Below are 23920 nucleotides of genomic sequence, written 5' to 3'. Positions count from 1 at the left end.
ACGTTTTAAAAGAGGATTGCATGAATACAAACTAAAAACCGTGTAACAACAAAGCCATATATAGACGATATCAAACGGTATTGTTTAAAAAAATGATGCATAAACTCTACTACAAAGTGTCTCACTAGGTATATTGCTTACGTCATACCGGGCGTTTCGAAACAGACACAATTTTACATCCAACAATGTTTTTGTTTTCCCACACCCTGGTTAATTAAGTGTTTTTGGACAGTCGGCTTAAAATGACTCAACTTCAAATAAAGTATAATGCAAGGTCAGACTATTGATTTAAAAATTACCATTACATGACATAACAAACGATCGTTTATTTTATTACCATATAATGTCGTTGCCATCACTTTATTTCGACCCACCTGCTAACTCCAGAAATATTTCTGGTTCTAATTTTCTTCATTGGAGTCAATCCAACAAATGTTGATGTTAAACCTTAAGTGATCGGAAAATGCCTCCATACTCGACAATCCTTTATCTTGATTGAGTGTTTTGACCTAGAGGCTTGTCCTCAAATTTCATTTTCGCACCCGTTGAAATATTAGATTTGTGTTCTAATCTACCTAAATGACATTATCATTTGATGCACATTTGATGCAACAGACAAGCACTAAAGAACACTGAAGATGGCCTAAATACATTTACTACGAGACCATAGTCCACTTTAATAAGCAGCAACCCACCCAGAAACCCGTCATCCTGTAAGGAGAAGATTACATATCCGACAAATAAACCTTCCCAGCTGTAGCATGGTATGATGCATTGTTTGTTAAATAAAGTCCAGATGGGGCTGTTACGTAGAATATAGCGCAAAATGTTTTTCAGGCAAACGTTTCTTCTCGTGACGAATTTCACGGATTGGGATCTAAATCGCATATCCACGAGTCCGGTTTAAAAAAAATGTCAATCATTCAATTCAACAGTTTGGTGGTTACGAAATGTCAACGTTTGGTCTGCCAACTCTAGTTAAACATGTGGAAAATGTGAAGCTGTCTGAAGTGTTTCAGAATTTAATGGATTGGGTCCGCATAAAAAATGAGTTGTCTATCATTATATGTGATTAACCGGTCAAACAATACAAGTTCAACTTATTATAATATTTCAAACTTTTCCATAAAAATAGGTAAGCCAACCTTTCGATATTGTGAATAATATTGTATATATTGTATATATTGTATATATTGTAATACTGACAACGCCCGACATTAATATTTAAAGATATCTTCCAGTGGCACTCAGTCCATGGACTATTAACACGCCAGAAATTATTTGGTGCACCCCTGTCGAATGACTGGTGACCGTCGACACTTTTAATGACTCTCTGCACATGATTGCCATGTTCTGTAGATAGGACGCGGTCTTGTTTTGACTATAATTACAGTAATTCATTTCACTTATGTAGTCGTGAGCTCAAACCGACGTTTAAAGCAAATAACAAAGAGTTAGTTTACTCAGCTCAGAGCCCTCGAAAGCGAGACGCAAGTCGCAAGAAATTTACATTTTAAAGTAAACCATCAGCAGCTTAATGTCTTAAAAAAGTTTTTTTAAATCTGCAGCTTAAACAAACGTATAGTAACTTGGGCTTACCCATGTCAAACCGATTAATTAATTCAAATGGTGGCGGTTTGCTCAGAAAGATTATATATAATTTGAAAGCATATTAAATACATATTTTATCGCTTTAATAATCTTCTGCGTCAAACTGATCATATCTATGGAACAAAAATTACTGGTAAATTAACTTTAACCTGTAAAAATCCGATCAACACATAGTTTAGATCTATACTTGTCTGGCACATACTGTGTCATGATTTCGTTGCAGTTAGTTTATACTTGCAGTTATTTTATGAGAAAAATGACAAAAAGGCTGTGGCTTGTAACGTTTACTTCTGATAAAATGTGCATGTTCTGTTTATTTTAAATGCAATTGCTGTATCGTCTTGCTATATATACAGTAAGTGACTATTCGTCAAGTCAAACCAGACATTACTCATTTAAGTCTTACAGGTCATAATAACGAAACCACATCCGCTGCGACCTGTTGCGAAACGTAAGACAGCAGCCATCAACTGCGTTTAACGCAAAAATTTCTATGAAATCTGCCTTTTTTTCTCATCTATTTTTGATTGTAATTAACCGTTGAAGAGCCTCAGGTGTCTTAGGTCGAAGCATGGTTTTAATCAACAACTCTTATGCTGCATTGCTAATGTAAAGGCGACTTCGGTATGAAATCATTAATATACCGCAGGATTTTAGACTTTGGCCGTTGTTTAGCGTTAGTTGGACGACACTGGATTGCCTTCTTAGGTTCTTGTTTTATAGGATATCCTTGATCCCTTAATACTGTAAGCTGGAGCGAAAAGATAATGAGAATCTTCATCTTGCTTGTTCTTTTTTTCGCAACTTTCATCATCACTTCGAACACGAAAAAGCTCAAAAGACATAGAAGTAAGTTAACGTTACACTGTAAGCAAGTTTAATTAGTTGGTTATGTATGGTATAAAAAAAGAACTAGGTGTACATTATCAAGCAAAGATTTTTATCTGGTTCTTAAAAATATTTTAAGTTCCTACAAACAAAGAACAATTACCAAAACGTATATCTTTTGGGTTAGCTTAATTGTGTTTGGAATTTATTATTGTCTGTTTCATTTGTCTGCAAACAACTGAATATTAAAGTAGTTCTTGTGGCAACGATTTTGCGTTTTGACAACGAAATGCTTAAGCGCAAATCTTGCTTCAATTTTGGAAATAGGCCGTTTTTCATCGAACGTTTTTCAGTGATTTTCCAGTCGTGACGCTTATGGTGGTATAGTTGCAAGCATTAAAACAAACTAACCCATACACTGCTTTAGTTGGAAAAATACAATGTGAATATTATATTGATGTTGGAACATAAATATAGCGTGTGTAAAACCGACCGGTTTCCCAAATAAACTCAGACTTGAAGCACGCTGATCCTCACAACTTGAAAGGCAATCTTCTCAGGAGAGACGCCAAAGGGATATATTGTCTTATTTAATGAAGTGAATGCTGTTAACCTCTAAAACCATTATAGTCGTTTTGTTCTATATATATGGTTTTTTATCACAAGTTAAATTATATAATTTCAGAACATATCGCGCCCCCAAAAGGTGCAAGATATGCAGCGCGCAGACGTGGGTTCAGGAGAGTTAACGCGTCGGCACGGAGTGGTCTGAAAATTGCCAAGTTAAAACAACTCATAGGAACGTATAAGAAGCGAAGCAGAAGGGTCCGTAGAAAAAAGCCTTCTCTTTTAAAGTTGTGCCGTATCCTTCATAAGAGATTTCACATCTGTGATCGATACTCGAACACCCGAAAGTTTGTTCGTAGCTGTGGAATTTTCAGAACAAAAAGAAAAATTGGTGAGTTTTTGCGTGACTTTACAAATAAGATTTTTGGCACAAAAAATACAATTTAATTCGAAATGCAAAATACTTTAAATTGCTATATATACATTCTTCATATACATTATTGTTTATCGAATAACTCAAATTAGGTTTTCATAGCTATTTAATTAAACTTTTTCTATTTGGTTTCAAATCACGTGAAAATGTTAATAATACATTTTACAATAACAATTTAAACTTATACAAGTATAATTTCACAAATTTCACAAATATAATTTCACATAAATTTTGATACTTGAATATAAAACAAAAATAAATAAATGAAATTTATTATTACATAAATACTTGTAAATAATAAATAATTATAACAAATATACAGTATATGGAGTAAAAAATGTCCTATATAGACGTTTAATTTAATGCATTTACACATTTACTTATATAAGCTATATACATTATTTGTTACCGTATATAATGCAAGCATTTCTAAATGCATAGCCCATTTACAAATTAACATCATACATAAATCCTTATTTTAATTTTGATACTTTATTGCATGACATATCGTTTTAAGAACTGTTTAAATTATCATTTCTAGCGTACAAGTGTTCACTTTGCCGAAGTTCGATCCAATATTGCAATGGGAGAGGAAAGTTGTTTGGCATTTAGATAAAACATTTTATCGATTGCTGCTTGTATGATAAAAAATTAACGTTGGTTTACGTCATTTAAAATGTACACGTTTTAGGAAACATTGAAAACCTCTTTTCAGAATATCTCTTTGTCGTTTTCTTAGACTTATTCAATAAGCTTGTAATTTTGTTGAAGGTTTTAGTGAAGTCCAAACCAATGTTTACAAAACCAACTTTCTATAAACTTAAAATGAATTTAAAACTAGAACTTCTGGCTATAAGTAACCTCAGCCTATTTGCCAAGCAAAGTCTTATAGTCCGCATTGCTGTCAAGCTGTTGTTTTTGTGGTTGTATGATATCGTTTAACTGCAGAGCACAGACTTTATCGAAGAAAATGTAGACATAAGTTAATTCGTTTGAAAACAAATTAAAGAAGTTCGAACTAAACTTAATCTAACGCTTATACTAACTGTATACTTACAGTAGTTATATATTATAATAAACTCGAAACTATTTATGCTGTTTGGGCGACTCCATTATGAAATCGCCATTGTTAAAGCGCTATTTAAAGTGATAAAGCGTTAAAACGTGTTAAAGGTTTTCAGTGTATACAAAAATATGTTCATCATTTTGCATATCTTTTTCGGTTTTCGTAAGGACGTTGAAAAAAAAAACCGCTTTAAAACAGTTTGAAATTTATTCATATTTATCCTTTGCGACAGAAATGCTGTATCATAAAACGTAACTTCACCTTGTGGTATTGCATATATTGCACACAACAGTAAAATCAAGTTTTCTCTTTTTACTTGTATCGTAAACTTCAGACCCAAGATATTTAAATTTAATTGTTAGAATTAACAGATTGTTAAGTAAGATTAAACATGTGATTAAAATCGTTCTTTTGTAAATGAAATCTTGGTTGCTGTTATTTTTGTGACATCTTTGACACTTTCTGACGATGGAACAAACATCACGCTTAACCTCAGAGCTTGTAGTCAATTATAGCAATTATAGTCAAGAAGGTATCGCGTACAAGATGATATTAACTGGAAGTGTTTAGAAGAACTGTCTGTCACTGCTCGTCAAGCTCAAAGGCAAATTAGTAAACAGTCGTTTATGAAAATCTAAGGAAATATCAGTGATAAACTTTGTAGGAGATATATTGGTGTAAATTAGGTTTCACATTTGTATTTGAAGCATACAAATAAAAAGGATAATAACTTGAAATTTTTACAACATGGAAATAATAAAAGAAGGCAATTTGGTATAAAAATAGTAAAAGAACTTTCGCCATTCCCTTTGCGAGACGAGAAATAAATTTTCTTCAGATAGCTAACACGCAACTTTAAACTACTATACGCATGTTAAAGCCAGGAATGCTACACGTAGCTACATAAAAATGTATCCGACCCAAACTTTTTGTCCAAAATAAAAATTTGATTTTGTTCAATTGAATCAAAGTAACATTATAGTAACATTCCACTCTATGTTTTTTAGACCTTTTTAAGCGAACTCATTTGACCCAGGAGGTTGTTAGCAACCGTTGTTTCGCCTTCTGTGGTTTAGGCAGAAATTTAAATTTAACTGCAGGTCTGCTACAAAAAGTACTTTGATCATATAAATTCGTGCTTTATGACCTAACTATAAGGTTCCGTTGACAAACCACTTTACATATTTGAAGTTCTTTGGCCTACAACAACCGACCCACAAGGCAAATTACTTTGGTATTTTTATTACAAAGAATAATTCTTGGGATTACTTTGATGTAACTGTCGCCAATTTGTTCTGATGAAACAAAAAAACGCCGAGTAAATCAAAGTTTTAAATCAATAAGTTTAGGGTTATTGATAGTTGTTCGCAAACATTTTCATGAGCAATTAACATGAATCGAAAAAGTGACTTTGAGGTATTTTATCTTTATAACTAAGCCAAGTCGAGTTAACTCATGAAGCTCTGGTTGTGTTTTATTGCAACAACAAAGGCAAGAACACACGTGAGTATATCCTGTGATCTATGGACAACAAACACCACGTGTTCAACTTCAACTTTTGCATGGGTCAGTAAAAGGAGAGCAAATAACAAGCTTGTGAAGAAATTCGATCTGTTGTCTTTGGTCTGCACTACACAGAGCATAGTCCTTTTAAATTAGACTAGTATAAGTTATAACAGGGATAAAGTTTAAACAAAATTGTCCGTTTCTTGTCCAAATACAACAATAAAAATTAACAAGAAGATACAAGATATAAAATAGACGCACAAAACCAATAATGTTTAAATCGAACTTTCTATACTTGGTATCTTTTACTTGCACAGCTGCATCTCCTCCTTTTTTCAGGTGAGATAAAAATGAAACGCTAATATATGTTTTAACTTTTTGATTCTTGTTTCAGAGCGGTTGATACTTTTTACAATTTCTTTTATCATGTTTATCGGAAACACTTCTAAGGCTGCGCACGAAAGGTTTTGATTTGTTGTTTAGTTTCGCCGAATCGCTGCCACCACATCAAAGTAGTAAGACGAGAGAACGCTAAATTTCGAATGCGCTGCAACTGGGGTCAGCAGTTCAGTTGGCGTCACTTCGTGATGCTTCCTGCGACTAGCATGATGATACGAATCACAATATCAGCGCATGAAAGACCTCGTAAAATCCGTTGTGTAAGAAGAATAAAGACATATCGCATCGTCTGAATACACAACTACTGACAGCAAAGCTTTGCCTAGTTCAACGGTTTGTTAACTTTATGATTTTTGAATTTATATGGGAAATTGATTACTCCGCTCTTTTGTACTTGTTTTTGTAATAGAAGGTACTGTTCCTTGTATTTGGTTTTTCTTTGATTTCTATAAGTTATTTACGTTACGCTTGAGAGGTTTTAGGTATAGGCGCCAGTGACTTCAGGTGCTGTGCATATCCAATACGTCATGATGCTGGTACATGTTACAACACAGATAGAAAGCTGTGGTATTGTTACCGGTAAAACGCTACAAGGTCCATGAAAGCTGAATATCGCTTAGTGGAAAATCGAACTTGTTGTTGAAAATCGTTCTCTTGTATGTAATGACATTATGAAACTTATAATTAAAAATAACAACTAAAATCACCATCAAGATCTAAGAATTATTTGCCACATAAAGCGAACAACCCAGAAACGACGATATGAAATTTAAAAAAATTATTTCAGTTCAACGGCTAACCCCGGAAAAAGTTTCGTTTTCAAAGGATTATCCCACCAAAGGAGAAATGTGAGAAGTGGTGTCACATGGATGACTTCTCAAGATGACACGCAAAGAAAAATTTCGTTTGAAAAAAAAATATTGCAGTTTTTAAGATCACATTTTGTAAACTTTAACGAATTGGAAAACCTTATTGTCTAGAAAATGAAGTGTTTAAGCCAAGGTGGCCCAAGGCTGGCCGGACCACCCCGGCTGGTTTGAAACTCTATACTCTATAGTCTATAGTCTTATCCGCTGCTGCGTAGAATTACTGGCAACACACATATTTGCCACTGTGTGTAAGCCTTTTGTTACTTACTTTTTTTTGACCTCAGACTCATAAAATAGGAGATTATCTACGCTTGACAAATCATGATTTCTATGCTCTTGTTATTCACACGTCGAAGCGTGTTTGACTTAAATTTTCTTGATAGGCATGGGCGTCTTCACAATTCTAAGCGCATTTAGTTCTAGTTCAGCCGAAGTAGAGGCGTGTGGTCGATGTGAGTTGAGTATGGTGGGACAAATCACCCCATATACGGTCCTGAGGCATTACATGTTAGAAATTAAAAGTTTGTTGAGTAAGCAAAGAATATAAAACTGGGTAGAATTTTGATTACAAACGTGTTTGCTTCCTTTGTAAGTTCATTTCGAAATTATGTGGCGTTTGTCAAAACTGCGCCACGTTGAATCTTGAATCAAACTGCCACGTTGAATCTTGTTACATCAGCTGTTTCCTATCATCACGCAAAAGATAGAGCTTTGGGGGAAATTTTACCTTAACGAGATAAACCGCTGACTATGAGGCTACCAAATCTATATACTTAGCTTAATTAAAAATTTTTTGTAAAAATATGCTTTCAAAATATACAGGCATTCATTGACTTTAAAGATTCAGCGCACATGATGCGCAAAAAATAGTTGGATTTCCAAATTGTTGGCTTCTTATTCAGTTGTGCTAACTTTGATACTAAATAGACCATACAGTATAGAGAGAATATACACAACTTTTATAGTTTTTTTTCGAGATACTATACGATTTATAACTTAACTCTGTTTTGATGTATATCTCGCAAATATGCTTTCGAAAAATTTATTTTTGTCATCATCTGCGTCAAGGTTATTGCAAATGACATGAAATTTATGATTAACTGATGACGACAAACTAATTTACGCTTATACTGTATCCATCCAACCATCCATCCAACCATCCATCCATCCATCCATCCATCCATCCATCCATCCATCCATCCATCCATCCATCCATCCATCCATCCATCCATCCATCCATCCATCTAGCATTCCGCCCTTTTTTCGCAAAAATACGTTTGGTTTCGTAGTTTATAAGATGGTGTATTTCCACAAAGCAAGGTATTAAATTCAATGCTTTCGAAAGGAAAGCGCAAACAGCAAGAAGTGTACATACTATAGTCAACTTGCAACTTAATTTTTCAAGTGGTATATAGTTGAATCTGCCACTTACAGGAACAAGACTAGTTTTTTAAGCTTTCCAACATCAAACCAATTAATTTAGAGTTAGACAGTGACTATTATTGCTCAGAATGCTTTCTACAGTTTGAAAATCTGAAGGAGAGATATTTCTATTGCTGTAATAACTTTCTGATTTTAAAATATTAGAATGTTTCATCGTTTTTGAAATTTTTTAACAGTTTTTATTCAATCTATTTACCTCGGGTTAAAAGTGTTTGAGAAATGATTTCGTTGAAAGTAATCAATATTGCCTAAAAAGTAGCAAAACCACAACCACCACAACAGCTTACCTTTAAATTTGGTATAGATTTAAAACTACAACCAGGATTATTATGTGTTTAACACAACGCTTTGTATTAACTTCACTTTATTTGTTTTTCAATACAGTATGTTTGATTGTAGTTTACCTATATAAACAGTAAATTTGGCGTTTTGTGAAACTGTAACCAAATACTCTTAATGTTGATCATTTGTAATTCTTGTAAAGGTTACACTGGTACTAAACTTTTTCATATAACTGAAAACTGCCTTGCAAAGACAATTGCTCACTTTTACTTGGATATAATCGGATGATCATCTTAGTTTCGTATTTTAAGAAGTATCTTTAATTTCGAACTTACTTGAAGTCGAAGATAATGAGAATCTTCATCTTTCTTGCCCTTCTTTTCTCGATTTTCATCATCACCTCAAGCTCTAAAAGCAAAAAGGGTAAATTAAAGTTTAATTTTGAACAGCTAGGCTTAAGTAAAATATCAATTGTAGTTGAATTTGTAGTTTTTCTATATATATACTCTATAAGTTATTTTTAGACCTTGTATGATATACCTGACATGTAGTTTGTTATTTAATGGTTTTTCTGTCGTCATACGTTTTGATTGAATTGACTCGATCTATTCTCGCATGTATCGTGTTTAATGCTGCACGTACACTGTTGATTATAATCAACATAATAATTATTTGCGCAGCCTGAGGCACATATATTTGTTGTTTCGATTTAAACGTACTCACAAGCATATATTTTTCTCCTTAATTATAGTTTTTCCACACTGATTTGTTGTTAAAGACACGAACTTATCGTCGTGGATTACCGTACTTCTTTCTCACAATTTATCACCTCATGTAATGGTCATTGTATAGTTTTGCGGTCGCGGTATTTGCGGTATGCGCCTTTACATCTATGACGTATTTTGCTATCCTCTTCATATAAACTTGATACGTCATATTTCTTAAAGTATTATTGAAATTAAGTACAAAAAGTATCTGTAGGATTCAATGAGAGACTCTTATCGGAATTACACTCAGTTTCAAGTTCGTTTATGACATTTGTCTTCAGTAGGGCATCTTTCTGTGCAAAAGTTGAACACTGATAAACCTTTTTTGCCATAATCATAGTGAACCGTACCAAGCCTCATAGTGAACCTTTCAATTCATTTATTACGATTCATAACATATTTGTTTTCTGCATTTCATGTCACGTCGCGTTTCTGAAAGGTGCGAAACTTGCACATTCTCGCGGTGGTTTTAGGAAAACGGGTTCGTCCGCATCTAGTGATCAAAAAAGCGTGCGGATGATCAAAAAAGAAGGAACTACCAAAACGCGGAGTAGAAAATTGGGCAGAGATACGTTTTCCCTCATAGGATGGTGCTCAACCCTTCACAAAAAACTTCACATCTGTGATAGAAACTTGATAACCCGGACATATATGTGTGGCTGTGGAGAGCTCCATAATTTCCATTCAAAAACTAATAAAGTTGGTAAGTTTTCTAATAACTTACAAACAAAAAGGGTCAAGATGAAGTTGATTTGTGAAACCGAAAAAGTAATTTAATGGACATGGTCCTTAAATATCCTTACTTACGTTATTTCATACCGTGTCCGGTTGGTATAGGTTTTATCTGTAAATACATTCATAATTTTCTCTTAGATTATTATTATTATTATTATTATTATTATTATTAGTGTTATTATTATTATTACCACTTATGCGGCATTGATATTGGCATTATTTTTAAAGAAATGTCTAAATTATAAATTACAGTTTACGTTTGTATCTATTGCCGGTGGTTGACTCAATTTTGCAGAGGAAAAGGAAAAATCATTATTATTTAAAGAAGGAACTTTATTTACTGTGGCTTGGAATGCCAAAACAGCACCTTTGTACCACTTACATTATGTGAGATTTAAAAGTTCGCAGAATATTGAAAATTTTGAGTTTATATATTGCCATATAGTTGAAAATTGTTAAACGACATGTAATATTAAAAGTTATTTCATCCTATTTTATTAAATGAGTTTAATATCAAAATCAAAATACTAAAATTACTTTATCATCATGGCTAAAGTTTGAAATATAATCTTGTTTCCTAAATATGTTTTTTAACATCATAGCTGTCCAAGTGCATGTTTGCTGTCATTGTTACATTGTTACTTGTCATTGCTGTCATTGTTACATTTTCATTGTATATATAATGCAATGTTTCCTAATTATACTTTCATGTTCTGCCAACTGTAAGTTTTACAAATTGACTTAGATCGTTAAATGAATAAAACGTGTACTTGTGGATGCAATTGCTTTTGGTCTTAATGTATCGAAACACAATGTCAACTTCAATTGCATTAAGTTCGTGAGTTGTTATTTTTTAACGTCGAAAAGTTGAATATTGTTCTATAAAATATTTTTTCGCTTTAAACGAACAAGAAAAATCCAGGTTGGAAACGTTTTATTTCAAACAGTTTGCTCAGATCTACAAACAGACATCTGTCGTTTTTGAAACATAAATTTCGGTTTTGTAAGTTTGGGCGAAAATATGCTTATCAGGACATTTATACTATTTTTTTTTAATCTTGTTTTAAGCCAAAGTGCACGGATGAGCAAAGGCCAAATTAATCGTTTGCAGCTAAGAAAATTATACAGTTGGAGTTTTTTGCAACGTTCTTGTGTAATTATACAATTTTGTACTTGTATTGAAAATCAACACAAAAATCAAACAATTGTGCAAGTAACTAATAATATGACCTACAGTTTATAAAGTCATGAAGTGTATCGTCTTTTAAATTTTTGAAAATCATTATTCCTTGAACTAAATTAAAACAAACCAATTTAAACTTTGTATGGTAATTGTAATGACGTGTTTGAAAATAAAATCTTTGTGGTTTTAATTTTTGTGACGTTTTTGACACTTCTTGACAATGGAACAGACGTCATGGGTAACTTCAGAGTTTTCATTTAAAGCAGTCATCGTCAAGAAAATATTGCGTAAGACGCTATAAACTGGAAGCATTTATAGAGGTGTACTGCGTATTATTGTGCGTCAAACTATACCAGAAAACACGAAGTTAGTTTGATCAAAGCCAACGAACTATCAGTCTTGAACTCTGTTCATGTTAATTTAGTGAAGAGAAATTCTACATCAGTTCCAGTTGCAGCGAAACAAAAGTACGTGACAATTCGTTCTTATAGCATATCAAAATATTAAGATTAGCGTTTTAAGCGTAAAAAAACAATTGTTACGGACCTTCGCCATTTTGTCGGGGAAGATAAACGTTTGCTTCGAAGACCATACAAGTTTAATTGTAGGCGCGTGAGGAGACGACCACAAGTGCTATTAGCACTTTAGCTGTCACGTTTAGTCTAAGGCTCTAAGCATTGACTTATCAGTCAACCACTAAGTATCAGAAAATAACCTTCAGTTCTATCAAGTTTCAATTCGTATTGGCATTGTGTCTGCGTGCACAGCGCCTGATCAACGCGTGATTGAGGCACGTGACACATGCTTCTCTTGCTTTGTTTCTTCGATTGTTGTTATTTAGATTGGTAAGTTTCAATTTTACAAAATACTGACAGAATTCGTTCAACTTCCACCCTGGCCTCCTAAAATCAAGGATAAAAAGGTGGCCGATAAGATTTTACCAATTTTACACATTTTACCAATTTTATTGCCTAACTACCGTAACTTATTTGCGTAACTTACTGTAACTACCGTAACTTATCGTAACCGTAACCACATTTTGCAAACGACAGGAAACGCCAATCTCATGTACGGTAGAAGAGTTCACTGTGTTAAATTTTTGACCTACAATTATTTTTTAACAAAAAAGTAAAGTTTCATTAGTATTAGTAACCGGTGGTAAACATTAGCTTTATTTTCAATCTTGTGATCAGGTTGCGAGTAGCTTTTACTATTGATCTCCTGCTACTCTGTCGAAAAAAACTTTTGTATGCAAACATGACGTCATACTATTGTCGTGTGAGACTTGATGACATCCGTCTACCAATAAGTTATAGTCGCAACCTTTACGGCCAACCCGGGGCTCTCGAGCCGCATGCGGTTCTTTGCCCGGGATTATGCGGCTCTTTCGTTCATATTGTATTTGTGTTTTTTAGCTTTTACAGTATAAATGACTTGTAAATTTCTGTCATTTTCATGTTGGTTTGTAACATTTGCAATAAACGTAGTTGAACAAGGGTGTGTATGTGAGTGAGTAAGAGACGGGGTGATATTCATGTGTGCCAATGTGTATGATGTGGCTCTTTACTGTTAACACAGTAAGAAATGAAGCTCTTAGTCTCTGACTGTTTTGCTACCCCTGCCCTAGACTATACACGTTAACGATATTAAAACTATAAACCGTCCATTACAAATCTCAAGTGGTATTTTTGTCTAAAAGAACCGCATAATGGAAACAGTAAAAATCAATCAATAATTAACAAAAAATTCAATTGATGAAAGTTGAATTCATTTCAAGACCCCAAACGAGGTCACCACCCACAGTTTGAGAAACCCTGATCTGTAGTATGTGGTCGTAAATTGAATACACTTAAAAGTGTGTATCTGATATATTTTCCCATAATTCAGTATTCCGACACTGCAGGCCAAATGCATGCGTTTGATAAATTATGTGTATATAGTTATCACTAAAACAATTTCGAAAATAGGTTTGTGCCACCAAAAATTTTGCGACGTCTTGCGATTTTAATCGCAAAACACTTAAGACTTGAAATTTCGAGCAGTAAATCAGGCTATGATTAAAGATGTGGATATTTAGATGACTGCACCCCGACTTACCAGCAAACAAAGTATAGGTTTCTGCTCAAGGCGAACTAATGTCGGCAAATGATGCAAATGATCTACCTTGGCAAATTTTTCTAGCACAAGAGAGTTAGCGTTTCGTTTATGAAGACTGTAGATATGTTGTCTTTTATCTGATTAATAGTCATTTATTCGGGAAAACTTCGTGGAAGAAACGTTGTCGGTCAGATTTAAGCTCGATAAGCATACTCGTCATGATACGCACCACCGCGTGAAGGCGCAGTTGCTGGTTTTATTTATTACAATTTTCCGAACTACACAGTATTGCTCATGCATAAAACGAAAACAGCCGACAGAACGTTCATTGCAGTTGCAGCATTAATTATTACGGAAAACTCAACAACAAACCATTCTCTGCTTCCTGTGTATAAGCTTCTTATGTACAAAGAGAATATTGACGATACATCTATACTAACTATACTTTGTACATTTCTCTGTTTGATTGTTGTTAAACCACAAGTAGCCAGTAGCGATTCAGGCCCGCGGCGGAGATGACATCACTTTTCTAGAGACTTGTGTTTTTTTGCACATTTTATTGAGGCAACTTCAGTACAAACAGTTTCATTTAAAAATCGGAAGCAAAAAGCACCCTACCATTATATATACAGCGGTAAAGTATTATCTTAGCTTTGTTTGTTTTTTAAAAGTGTGTTCTGATCTGCAAGTTGGAATATAGAAGAAAATGAGATTTTCAATTTTCATTGTTCTTCTTTTCTCGGGTTTCATCATCACTTCAGGATCGAAGCGAAATCGTAAGTTTCCTTAAAATAACCAAGTTTAGGTTGAAGTATATTTTGAAAAATATTAAGTATTATGTAATTTGGAAACTGAACTGCGATTACAGTCAGAAAAACTTGTCGGATACAGTAAATTGATTAAAACAATTCTTTTTTTTTGAAAAAGTGTGTCTTTCTAAAGTACAAAATGCTTTAGTTCTTGTTTTCAGTAGCAAAAAATCAACCGCAGCTTTGTAACCTAAACGAGGCTCCTGTAGTGTCTGCTGCCTATGCAGGATAACATATATGATGACTTTTTAACAGAACATATATAAATATTGGAACCAAAGAAATTAAAATCATAAAAAAACTTTACGTCATCGTGGTTAAGAATAAAAATCTTTGAAAAACGTTTTTAAGCGTTTTTAGTTATAATGGTTTATATTTGAGTGCGTTTTCCCACTGAAAAATCTGGCATTTTACTCTGTAGCGCGGCGTGTTGCTGTAATTCTACTTCACCATACCTTTGTGTTATCAAACAACCTTTAGTGATGATTTTTACTAGTTTCACTTGTTGGTTTGATGCAGATGTTGTTGACCCAAAAGAGTCAACATTTTCGTTGCACATCAGTGCGTCGAGAAAACTTCAGGTGTCTGACGAAACCCCGGAAAATTTGGTAAACATACAAGTGTCGGGATCGTATAAAAAGCGGAGCAGAAAGGTCTATAGAAAGCCGCGAACCCTCAACCTGGTAATGTTGTGCAATAATTTTGATCAAAGATACCACATCTGTACTCGCAACCTGAAAAACAGAAAGTACTCTATCAGCTGCGGAGATTTCAAGACAAAAAGAACTAGTGAGTATTTATGTATATTTAACTTTGAAGGTTTGAATTATGACAAGATTTAATTGATTTGTTAAGAAATTATCTAAATAATAATTTAGCTTTTTGTCGAAAAATCTATGATTTGGGTTTTAAAGTTGCTTATGTAATCAATTGTTTTTGGTTCCTTAATGGAATTCAATAACTTAATTCAATATGTTTTAGAACTTTTTCTTTCCCCTTTTCCACCAAACTAGTACCATTGGTTGCCCAATAAGACAATTGCAGTTATTCAAAATAATACGTAACACTTTCCGAGCATATGATGCCTGATAAAGCGATGTTTTGAAATAAACTGATTTAATATAAGCAGAAGAAATTGTTTCCTTCCTTATAGTAATGTTAAAGTATAGTAATTTTTTCCATAGCATTTAATGTTAACCACAGATGGTATCGGTAATGTCAACTTGCCTTAGGCCAAGCAATCTTATATGACAGATCTGTAATTATGAGTTATTTGTGTAACAGGGTTTATATGTTCTATGTGTCGGAGTGGAATAAAATACTGCGGAAATAAAGCAAGAATTTTCGGCATATAATAAAATTATCACATCTTCTTCTTGTATATTACATGTTCAGAGAATTTTTACTTGAAATCAGACATAAACTTGTGTGCAGTGATAACTTCTAATTAGTAGCGTACATTTAAAAAGTTGGTGGTGCTACGCTTGACAACAAAAATACCAAGTTAAGTTTAAAATAAATAATTAATGAAACTTAATTTTGATAAATTTTAGGGCTATATTTTAAGATGAAGTTTAAAATCAGATCAACAAAACTGGTTCAACAGGTTCAACTCGACCGAAATTACTAAAGACGTTTTACAATGTACCAAGTACCGAAGACTTTATTGCTGTTTTTTTGGTTTAGTTTTTGACAACAGCACCATCAATTTTTGATAAAAGTTCTTTGTGTAACTTTGGTTAAAAAGAGCTTTTTTATTGCTTTTATTTCTTACTTTTTCTGTTATCGTTCATTATTGTTTACCTGCAGGCTCATGGCTATACAGTACTTATTGTATATTACAAAAGTGTTGTGGCGTTGTGAGAATTTATATAATTTTTCATGTATTTTAAACGTGCTTTGTACTTAACCATTTTGCCAAATGTGTTTTTCAAGCCTTGCATTAAAATGAACCAGACGCACGAACTTTACTAAGTATAAAACCATCTCACGCAATTTGATATTATTATTTTGATGCATTAAAATTCGTAAATTTATCACATTTTTGACAGAAAATAAAACGATTCGGCTTAACCTTGAAGTTTTTCTTGAAAGCTATTAATCTCCATAAGCTACCAACTGTAATTATGTATTCACATACAGTAGTGAGTAGTTGCTCCAAATAGGACAAATCCCCGGAACCACTTATACACGTACTGGTCATCTCGCATGTCAAGGTACACCACAAAAGAAGAAAATTAGCAGCATGACAACGAAGACTAACCTCAGCTGCTGGGATTATTTTAAAAAAGAAACTCATTTTTGTAGCGAAAGCGCATTAAAAACAAAAACGTCCTGCCCTGTAATGATAACTTATTGGACTCAAAGCAAACTTTGCAATACAAAGAAAAACTACACGAGTGATGGTTAAAACACCGATTTATAAAATGGCGGCGTTGTTTTGCTTGGAATGTTTTGCTTATTTGGAAGACGCGAACGTCATACGCAAGATGAGAGAGAGAGAACGACCTTGTGGATCTGTCCAATAGTTAAGAAAGAAAGAAAATCTAAACGTTTGTAAATTGTTTCAAACGAAATAAGAGCTTTTCTACTGCATCTATCAACCGTGTGTAAAGATCGGCAACTTACACGTTTCAATACTAGGTACTTTGGCTCACATATTTGATCCTGTGTTACTACCAAACCAACGGGACTCTGCAATCGCTTGGCCTTGCTTACGTCATAAAACCGTGTGCAAATTGCTTACGTCATTAGTCGGTGCAGTATGTAATTTCCTGGCAAATAATGACACCAAACATCAAGTGTCGTGGCAGTGCCAGCACAAAACACCTGATTAGCGTACAGTGTGATGGCGATTCAGACTTGATGTTTCGACAACGTGTAATTATTTCAACCTACAAATTTGCAATCGTGCATTTTATTTTTCTTGAACAGATAATAGATAAATAAGTGCATAATTAAATTTAACATGAGTATCAAATAGATGTCACACATACATACAATATGCATGAACGCAAAACTTTTGCTCAAAATTTATATTATACATCAATATTCAATTGAAAACCACATGCATAGCAATTGCATGTGCTATAGATTACACTGTATACTAATTTTCATTGATTGGCTTTTAAATACATGTAAAGCAATTGACATGGCTTTTTGAAATATTTTATTATACTATTTGACTATGTTTGAACAAGTGATTGTTACATGGGTTGGAGTTGTTTCTTTATCATTAATTTTCCAGCTTTATAAACGCGGATGACACGCACTATTCGTCATTGTATTTATAAAATACACGTAAATACCGAAAACAGCCACAATAAAACTGAAAAAATACACGAAGCAAAAAACTCGCGGTATGCTTTTTTACGCTTTCAAATGAAAATGAATTTTGGTGAGAACATAATTGATTTTAATTTCAACATATATTAGGAATTTATTGTCTTTCGTTGTATGTAGTTAAAATCGTTTTGAGTACGATAACTTCTTAGCCGTAGCTCACTTCAAAAAGTCTTTGGCTATCTTTGCAAACTTTCAAAACGTCCCGACATTTAGAACATTTAAGAGCTGAAAAACAAGATTAAGACATAACTTATTAAACTATTGCTATGACTGTATTATTACAACAAAAATATCAAGAGAGAATTTGAAAGGACAAAATATATAATTATATATTAGTATACCTCTAACTTCATATTAAACATTTTTAGATCATTACATAATTTGACGATAACATTGTGGACTACGGTAAGTTATGAAAGCAACATTAAAATGCAGGAACCGTGCGCTGAAATATTGGTATAAAATCTAAATAATACCGGGGCAAGAAAAAAATGATCCCAACTATAAATAATACATATCGTCTTCATGCATTTATATCTATAAATTTTATATAATGTATTGCACCCAACATAGTACATTATAGACTATACTGTTATCTTGTTATATTTTGGATGTCGTATTATTAGGGAAGTAAATATTTTTTTCCATACATCTAAACTTTCGCATTGTCACTTACTCTTATTTAGATAGGAAGCATAGACATACACACAAACACGCTCTGTTTTACATACCTATAAAATTTGATTTGAAATCACCGCACTTTATACTGTACTTCCTGTTTATTGCATTTAACTTGCAAATATTCGCTTTGTTTTCCAAAAATGAACACCAAAATTGATCTGGGATTGTTGGACGTCCAATTCTTTGCAAGGTTGGCGGTTTTGTTGCCTTTGTTGCCGATGATGTTTCTACGGTTGACGTTATTGATCCCGAAGCATTGTCGGCGGCGTCTTAATACAAAAGAGAAGCGTTAAATCGTTATTGCAACAAAGGTTGCTTTTAAATATTTCCTCCAATGATACATTCGATATAGAGGACAAATCTGGTTAATTGCAGAGTCAATTTGCCCAGCTTTTTATGCGATTAATCGGATTATGCGTATATCCGAAATCAGGGAATCGACGTTGTTACGTTCTTACTTTGTTACGTTGTTACGTTGGTACGTTGGTACGTTGTTACCATGAGCAAACAAAAACTCATTTTTCGTTTTAAAAATTGCGCTTTGAGATGTTTTCTTTTCAAGTTCTTTAATAACAAGGATCTTGTCTGACAACGATAAATATTTTCGATTTGGTGCTTGCTTGGGCTCGCTTTCATCATTTCAAAATACTGTACAAAAATATGCGGTGTTTAACAAACGATATAAAGAACAGATGAATATGGAACTAACGCGCAATTGACAGCTTCCTTTTAAGAGCGTGCAGCAAACACATTGCGTGTTCAAAATTTACAACAATTGTTTCTGTCACTATAATCTAGCAATTAAGGGTTCGGTTAATCGAATAAACAGCTTTAATTCTATGCAATGAACCGAATTATGTGATAAACCGAAATATTTCCTTAATAAATGATTGGCTATAGTTTGGGAGTTACGACCATTATGCGATAAAATGGATTATGCGATTATCTGGTATGCAATTAAACGAATTCGTCGCGTAGTACGTTTAATAATTGTCATGTGTTGTCAACTTTTGTATAAATTATAGCATGTATTATATACAAATACATTGTATTAAAATATTAACAACAAATTCCAAAAGAAATAATTTTCTAATATAATATACAGCAATAAAATATTACCTGCGTCACACATAGCCACAAGTCCAACAACAACAAATACGGTAAAAACGTTTCTCATTTTTAAAAAAAATTTTTACTCTTAAGAAATTAAATCAATTCTGCAATAAAAACGATACTATTAAAATAATCAAAGTGATATAATGATATAAAAAAATGTTTCAATTATGCGGTTAAGCAACAGCAAATTTTGTCATTGTATTTGCCGAAAGTAAGCCTGTATCAATCATATGATTAGAATCCCTCGCATATAAAAAAATTTCAACGTTTATGGGTTTTTTTTTCTGCTGACATCACTAACAATCTTAGCTAACTTTCATGCATTATCAATCAACCATCCTTTTCCTTAAACCGTCCTTTTGCAAAGAAATGGAAAACCAAACAACTGCAGCTCCAAAAATGCACCAGATAACACGACCGATCATTGCACGATTTTATACAGCGTTTGCCATTTCAAAATTGACAATTTCCCGATAAGTGCGTTTACCGCTTGCTGCAAGCATGTCTGGTCACGACTCTGTATATGTAGCTGAACAGGAAAGGTCAAAATGGCAAAAACGTTGTCTAAATGCAGAACGTTTTAAGAATTTCTACTGTATTGGGAACAAAATCGTGAAGACCTCTTATAAATTATGCTGAATAATCAGGAACGAAATTGAGGCGAAATAAACGTCTCCAAACGTCGTTTAGGGTCAGAAGAAAGCAGAGAAGGTTTTTTCCTGATTAAGCAATTGTTTAAGCACGTATATCCATTGTACACATTATTTTGTCACCCGGCGTCACTTACTGTTGAATCATGAATATTTTATTCTTATCTTTTTCTTAACTTGCCTGCACAGGGAGTAAGATGATTGAAAAATATTTGAATAATTGTTAATAAAACTGGACAATTTTTAAAACATTATCAAACTATTTCCTACTTCCTACTGTTACTTAGACTATCTTAAGCATCCTTGCGGAAATACTCAACAAAATGCTAACGTTGTGATGAATTTCGAAAAGATAAATTTTGATCCAGCTATTAGCAAATTCTATTCCATGCTTTTACAAAGCAATAAAAGAATAATATAAAGTATATACAACTGTTTTTACAGCTTGAAAAGTTATAGTTGAAATTAAGAAATTTAAAAATCCTAAAATCTCTAATTCTAAAATTTTGCGAAAATCATTGCCTCCAACATGTAGTGTAAGTCTCCCACCTTGCAAAAGTTTTTGATGTACTTGCTCTAGCTGAATGCTACATGCATGAAACAATGTGTAAGGTTTTCAATTGTACAAGCAGTTATATAGAAGCCTGTTTAACGTTATTTTGGTCGCCGTTATAATTTCATAACGAAAAATATCAACTTTTCGTCAAATTCCAAATATAGAGAAAGTTTAAAATTCTCGGGTAAATTTAAGAACCAACGACGAAATTTTTACGTCACTTTTCCCGAAATAGGCGTTATATGTCCCAGTTTTCAAGCCGTATACGTCATGCGTCGCTTGCTTGCACGCATCGCGTACGTGACCAACCGAGTTTTCACGCACGGTTGACGTGAACTTTGCTGTTCATTTTTTCAAAATCGCTTTGCATTTTATGTCGACTATTACAAATTCGTGCTAAAATGATCCATTTATTCATTCAATATTGCCAAAAATAAATAAGTTAGCGTGCATGAATTGCTATATTTCAAAAATTTGAATTTTGCGGAATTCAAACGTCATAATCTGTGCACGCGATACGCAGGTTGCTTCAAATACCTATATAATATATGACGTATCGGCGAGAACGATATGTCAAAGGAACCCTTCTAAATTTGTAGACTTTAGACTTTGAACTGTGCTTTATATCCGATCTGGATACGAAAGCTGCGTTGAGACAGATTTTAAGTCCTGGTTTAAAGAAATCTGCAACAAACGAGCATCTTTATGAGGGGTAACATATGATATGCGATGGTATGATCTTCTTCTTCGTTTGAGCGTTTCTTCCTTCCAGACTAGATCTCCGGGCATGAGGTCATCAGCCATTTGATTGTATCCTCGTCTAGTCTTTTCAGACCAAGCACACCGTGTGGGGGCCGATGGATTGGGCAGGCATTGATCACATGGTCTGCTGTCTGCTCTGTGGCACCACACTCGCATCCTGGTGAGGGAGCCAGTCCCAATTTGTGCATGTCTGAACGAAAGCGTCCGACGCCGGTGCGCAAGCGGTTGAGCCTGACCCAAGCAGTTCTTGCGAGGGACATTCCTGGTGGGTTTGGGTCGGCGTCGGTTATGAAGTCACAGAGTCTGAAGGAGTTGTTGTGCCACTCTGTGCTCCACATGTGGTTCGTCCAGTGCGCCGCACTTAGTCCAAGGTCTTCTGCGCTACTGAGTAGCTGTTGTGCGGCCGGCACAAAGGGGTGTCTTGATTTCAGTCGCTGCTTTCCAGGTGGTGGTCGCTGGAGTGAGGTATGGAGACGATGTTTAGGGTCCAAGGCGCGGCGGGCGAGAGAAATCATGGCTCCTTTGCGGCGTAGCTCAGCAGGTTGGATGCCTGCAAGGATTGGTAGGTAGTCCGTTAGAGTGGGACGCAGGCAACCAGTCACAATACGCAGCGCGTCGTTGATGGCGGTGTTGATATGGCGGGTATGGGAGCTACGACACCACACTGGTGCGCAGTACTCGGCGGTGGAGTGGACAAGTGTCAGGGTGGCTGTGCGTAGGGTTTTTGCGCCGGCCCCCCAACCTGAGCCCGCCAGCCGCCTTAGGAGTGCGACGCGCGCAGATAGTTTATTGCGCAGTAACTCCAAGTGTCGACGATACGTGAGTGCCCTGTCCAAGGTCACGCCGAGGTAAGTGGGCTCGGCTCTGTAGGGCAGGGTTTCCCCATCAATAGTGATGTTTATCTCACGCTGTGCTTCTTTGTTGTTGAGGTGGAAGACCGCCGACACTGTCTTTGCCTTGCTGAGCTGCAGCTTCCATTTCTGGAGATATGCTGTTAGTGTTTGCATGTCTTGGCTAAGGTGCCTCTCCATCGACTGCCAGTCTCCGGCAGAATGCAGGAGTGCCAGGTCCTCTTCATAGGCATACTTCTTGGAGGTGGTGCTGGGCAGATCGTAGGTGTATGTGTTGAACAGGAGGGGAGCCAAGACGGAGCCCTGTGGGACGCCGTTTCTGAGTCGGCGTAGTCTACTTCGTGGGCCGCTGCCGGTGGTGAGGGTGAAACTACGGTTTTGTACAAGTTCCATGATCATGCGGACCATGTGCCTGTCAGGAAGTAGACGGAGTAGTTTGCAGGTGAGACCGGTATGCCACACGGTGTCATAGGCAGCCGTGAGATCAACAAACACGGCGCCGGCCTTCTTCTTAGCTGAGAAGCTGTCCTCGATGTCTTGGGTCATAAGTGTGACCTGGTCTACGGTTGATCTTCCGTGTCGGAAGCCAGCTTGTTCACGAGGGAGCTGTGGGTCTATTATCGGTTCGACACGGGCGTAGATGAGTCTTTCGAGGATCTTGAAGGGGATGCAGAGCAAGGAGATGGGACGGTAGCTCTTTGGATCCCCTGGGGGCTTCTTCGGCTTAGGGACTGCAACCACGAGGGCTCTTCTCCAGATTTTAGGAATGCGCAGGTGGCGCATGCAGCAGGAAAGGAAGTCTTTTAACCAGGACTTCAGGGCGGGAGCAGCGTGGAGTATTAGTTCCGGACATAGATGGTCAAGGCCCGGAGCTTTACCTGGCTTTATGTGCTGGAGGGCGGCGACGAATTCTTCCGTAGTGAAGTCGCCGGGGATATTGTCTGCGTGTGATGTTGGCACCTTCCAGAGGTCCGTCATTTCCTGAAGGACGGACCTGTCTGATTCACGGTCTCTCGTTTTAAACGTCCCGTTCTTCACAAGTTGTGTCGCGATGGCATTAGGCGAGACAGGGCATTGTTGACGAGATCCTCGTGACCTGCCAGTGAGATTGTTCAATGTTCTCCATGCTGTGCGGCTAGAGTGTGTGAAGTCGATTGACTCGACAGCCTCCGTCCAGCGGAGCTTCCTCTTTTGATCAAGCCTTTCTAGTAAGACTGTGGCTGATGTGTTGGTGTCGTCGCCCTGAGGGGCATCAAGGAAGTCGCAGTAGAGGCTTTGGCACTCCTCATCCCAGCACGGTATGTAGATCTTCCGACGGCCGCGGGGGATGGATTTTTTTGCCGCAGATGTTATTGCGTCGCAGA

General features: G+C 35.5%; 2 protein-coding genes and 1 long non-coding RNA gene across 5 annotated transcripts; 2 read left to right on the top strand and 1 right to left on the bottom strand.

Annotated features, from left to right (window-relative positions):
* Window positions 1-2194: 2194 nt before the first annotated feature.
* On the top strand, window positions 2195-11288 carry LOC143460612 (uncharacterized). Of its 3 annotated transcripts, XM_076958194.1 has the most exons (4): window positions 3264-3397; window positions 8348-9427; window positions 10211-10474; window positions 10759-11288. In XM_076958194.1, exons 2-4 carry the CDS (start codon window positions 9355-9357, stop codon window positions 10827-10829), a joined length of 408 nt encoding a protein of 135 aa, XP_076814309.1. In that variant the 5' UTR covers window positions 3264-3397; window positions 8348-9354; the 3' UTR covers window positions 10830-11288. The 3 variants fall into 3 exon arrangements, with proteins under 3 accessions (XP_076814310.1, XP_076814308.1, XP_076814309.1); XM_076958195.1 differs by lacking the exons at window positions 10211-10474; window positions 10759-11288 and adding an exon at window positions 2195-2460 and having other exon boundaries at window positions 3125-3397; window positions 8348-9206; XM_076958193.1 differs by lacking the exons at window positions 8348-9427; window positions 10211-10474; window positions 10759-11288 and adding exons at window positions 2197-2460; window positions 3981-5000 and having other exon boundaries at window positions 3125-3397.
* A 3062-nt stretch (window positions 11289-14350) lies between these two features.
* Window positions 14351-16668, top strand: LOC143459657 (uncharacterized). Its single transcript, XM_076956881.1, has 3 exons — window positions 14351-14562; window positions 15115-15384; window positions 15880-16668. The coding sequence occupies exons 1-3, from the start codon at window positions 14493-14495 to the stop codon at window positions 15948-15950; spliced, it is 411 nt and encodes a 136-aa protein (XP_076812996.1). The 5' UTR covers window positions 14351-14492; the 3' UTR covers window positions 15951-16668.
* A 1196-nt stretch (window positions 16669-17864) lies between these two features.
* Window positions 17865-20978, bottom strand: LOC143459843 (uncharacterized). The gene is made up of 3 exons (XR_013117791.1): window positions 20937-20978; window positions 18672-18890; window positions 17865-18165 (listed from the first exon to the last, which is right to left on the bottom strand). It is a non-coding gene; the product is annotated as an uncharacterized LOC143459843 (long non-coding RNA).
* Between the last annotated feature and the right edge of the window lie 2942 nt (window positions 20979-23920).

This window comes from Clavelina lepadiformis, chromosome 5 (assembly GCF_947623445.1).
Source record: "Clavelina lepadiformis chromosome 5, kaClaLepa1.1, whole genome shotgun sequence".
Taxonomy (NCBI): Eukaryota; Metazoa; Chordata; class Ascidiacea; order Aplousobranchia; family Clavelinidae; genus Clavelina; species Clavelina lepadiformis.
The sequence above is the reverse complement of the archived record's forward strand: the minus strand, read 5'-3'. Positions and strand labels throughout refer to the sequence as shown.

Coding starts and splice junctions, on each gene's coding strand:
- LOC143459657 (XM_076956881.1), top strand. CDS start 14,493: ATGAGATTTTCAATTTTCATTGTTCTTCTTTTCTCGGGTTTCATCATC. Junction 14,563..15,114: donor TTCAGGATCGAAGCGAAATC/GTAAGTTTCCTT, acceptor GGTTTGATGCAG/ATGTTGTTGACCCAAAAGAG. Junction 15,385..15,879: donor TTTCAAGACAAAAAGAACTA/GTGAGTATTTAT, acceptor TTTGTGTAACAG/GGTTTATATGTTCTATGTGT.
- LOC143460612 (XM_076958193.1), top strand. CDS start 2,379: ATGAGAATCTTCATCTTGCTTGTTCTTTTTTTCGCAACTTTCATCATC. Junction 2,461..3,124: donor AAAGCTCAAAAGACATAGAA/GTAAGTTAACGT, acceptor ATATAATTTCAG/AACATATCGCGCCCCCAAAA. Junction 3,398..3,980: donor CAGAACAAAAAGAAAAATTG/GTGAGTTTTTGC, acceptor TATCATTTCTAG/CGTACAAGTGTTCACTTTGC.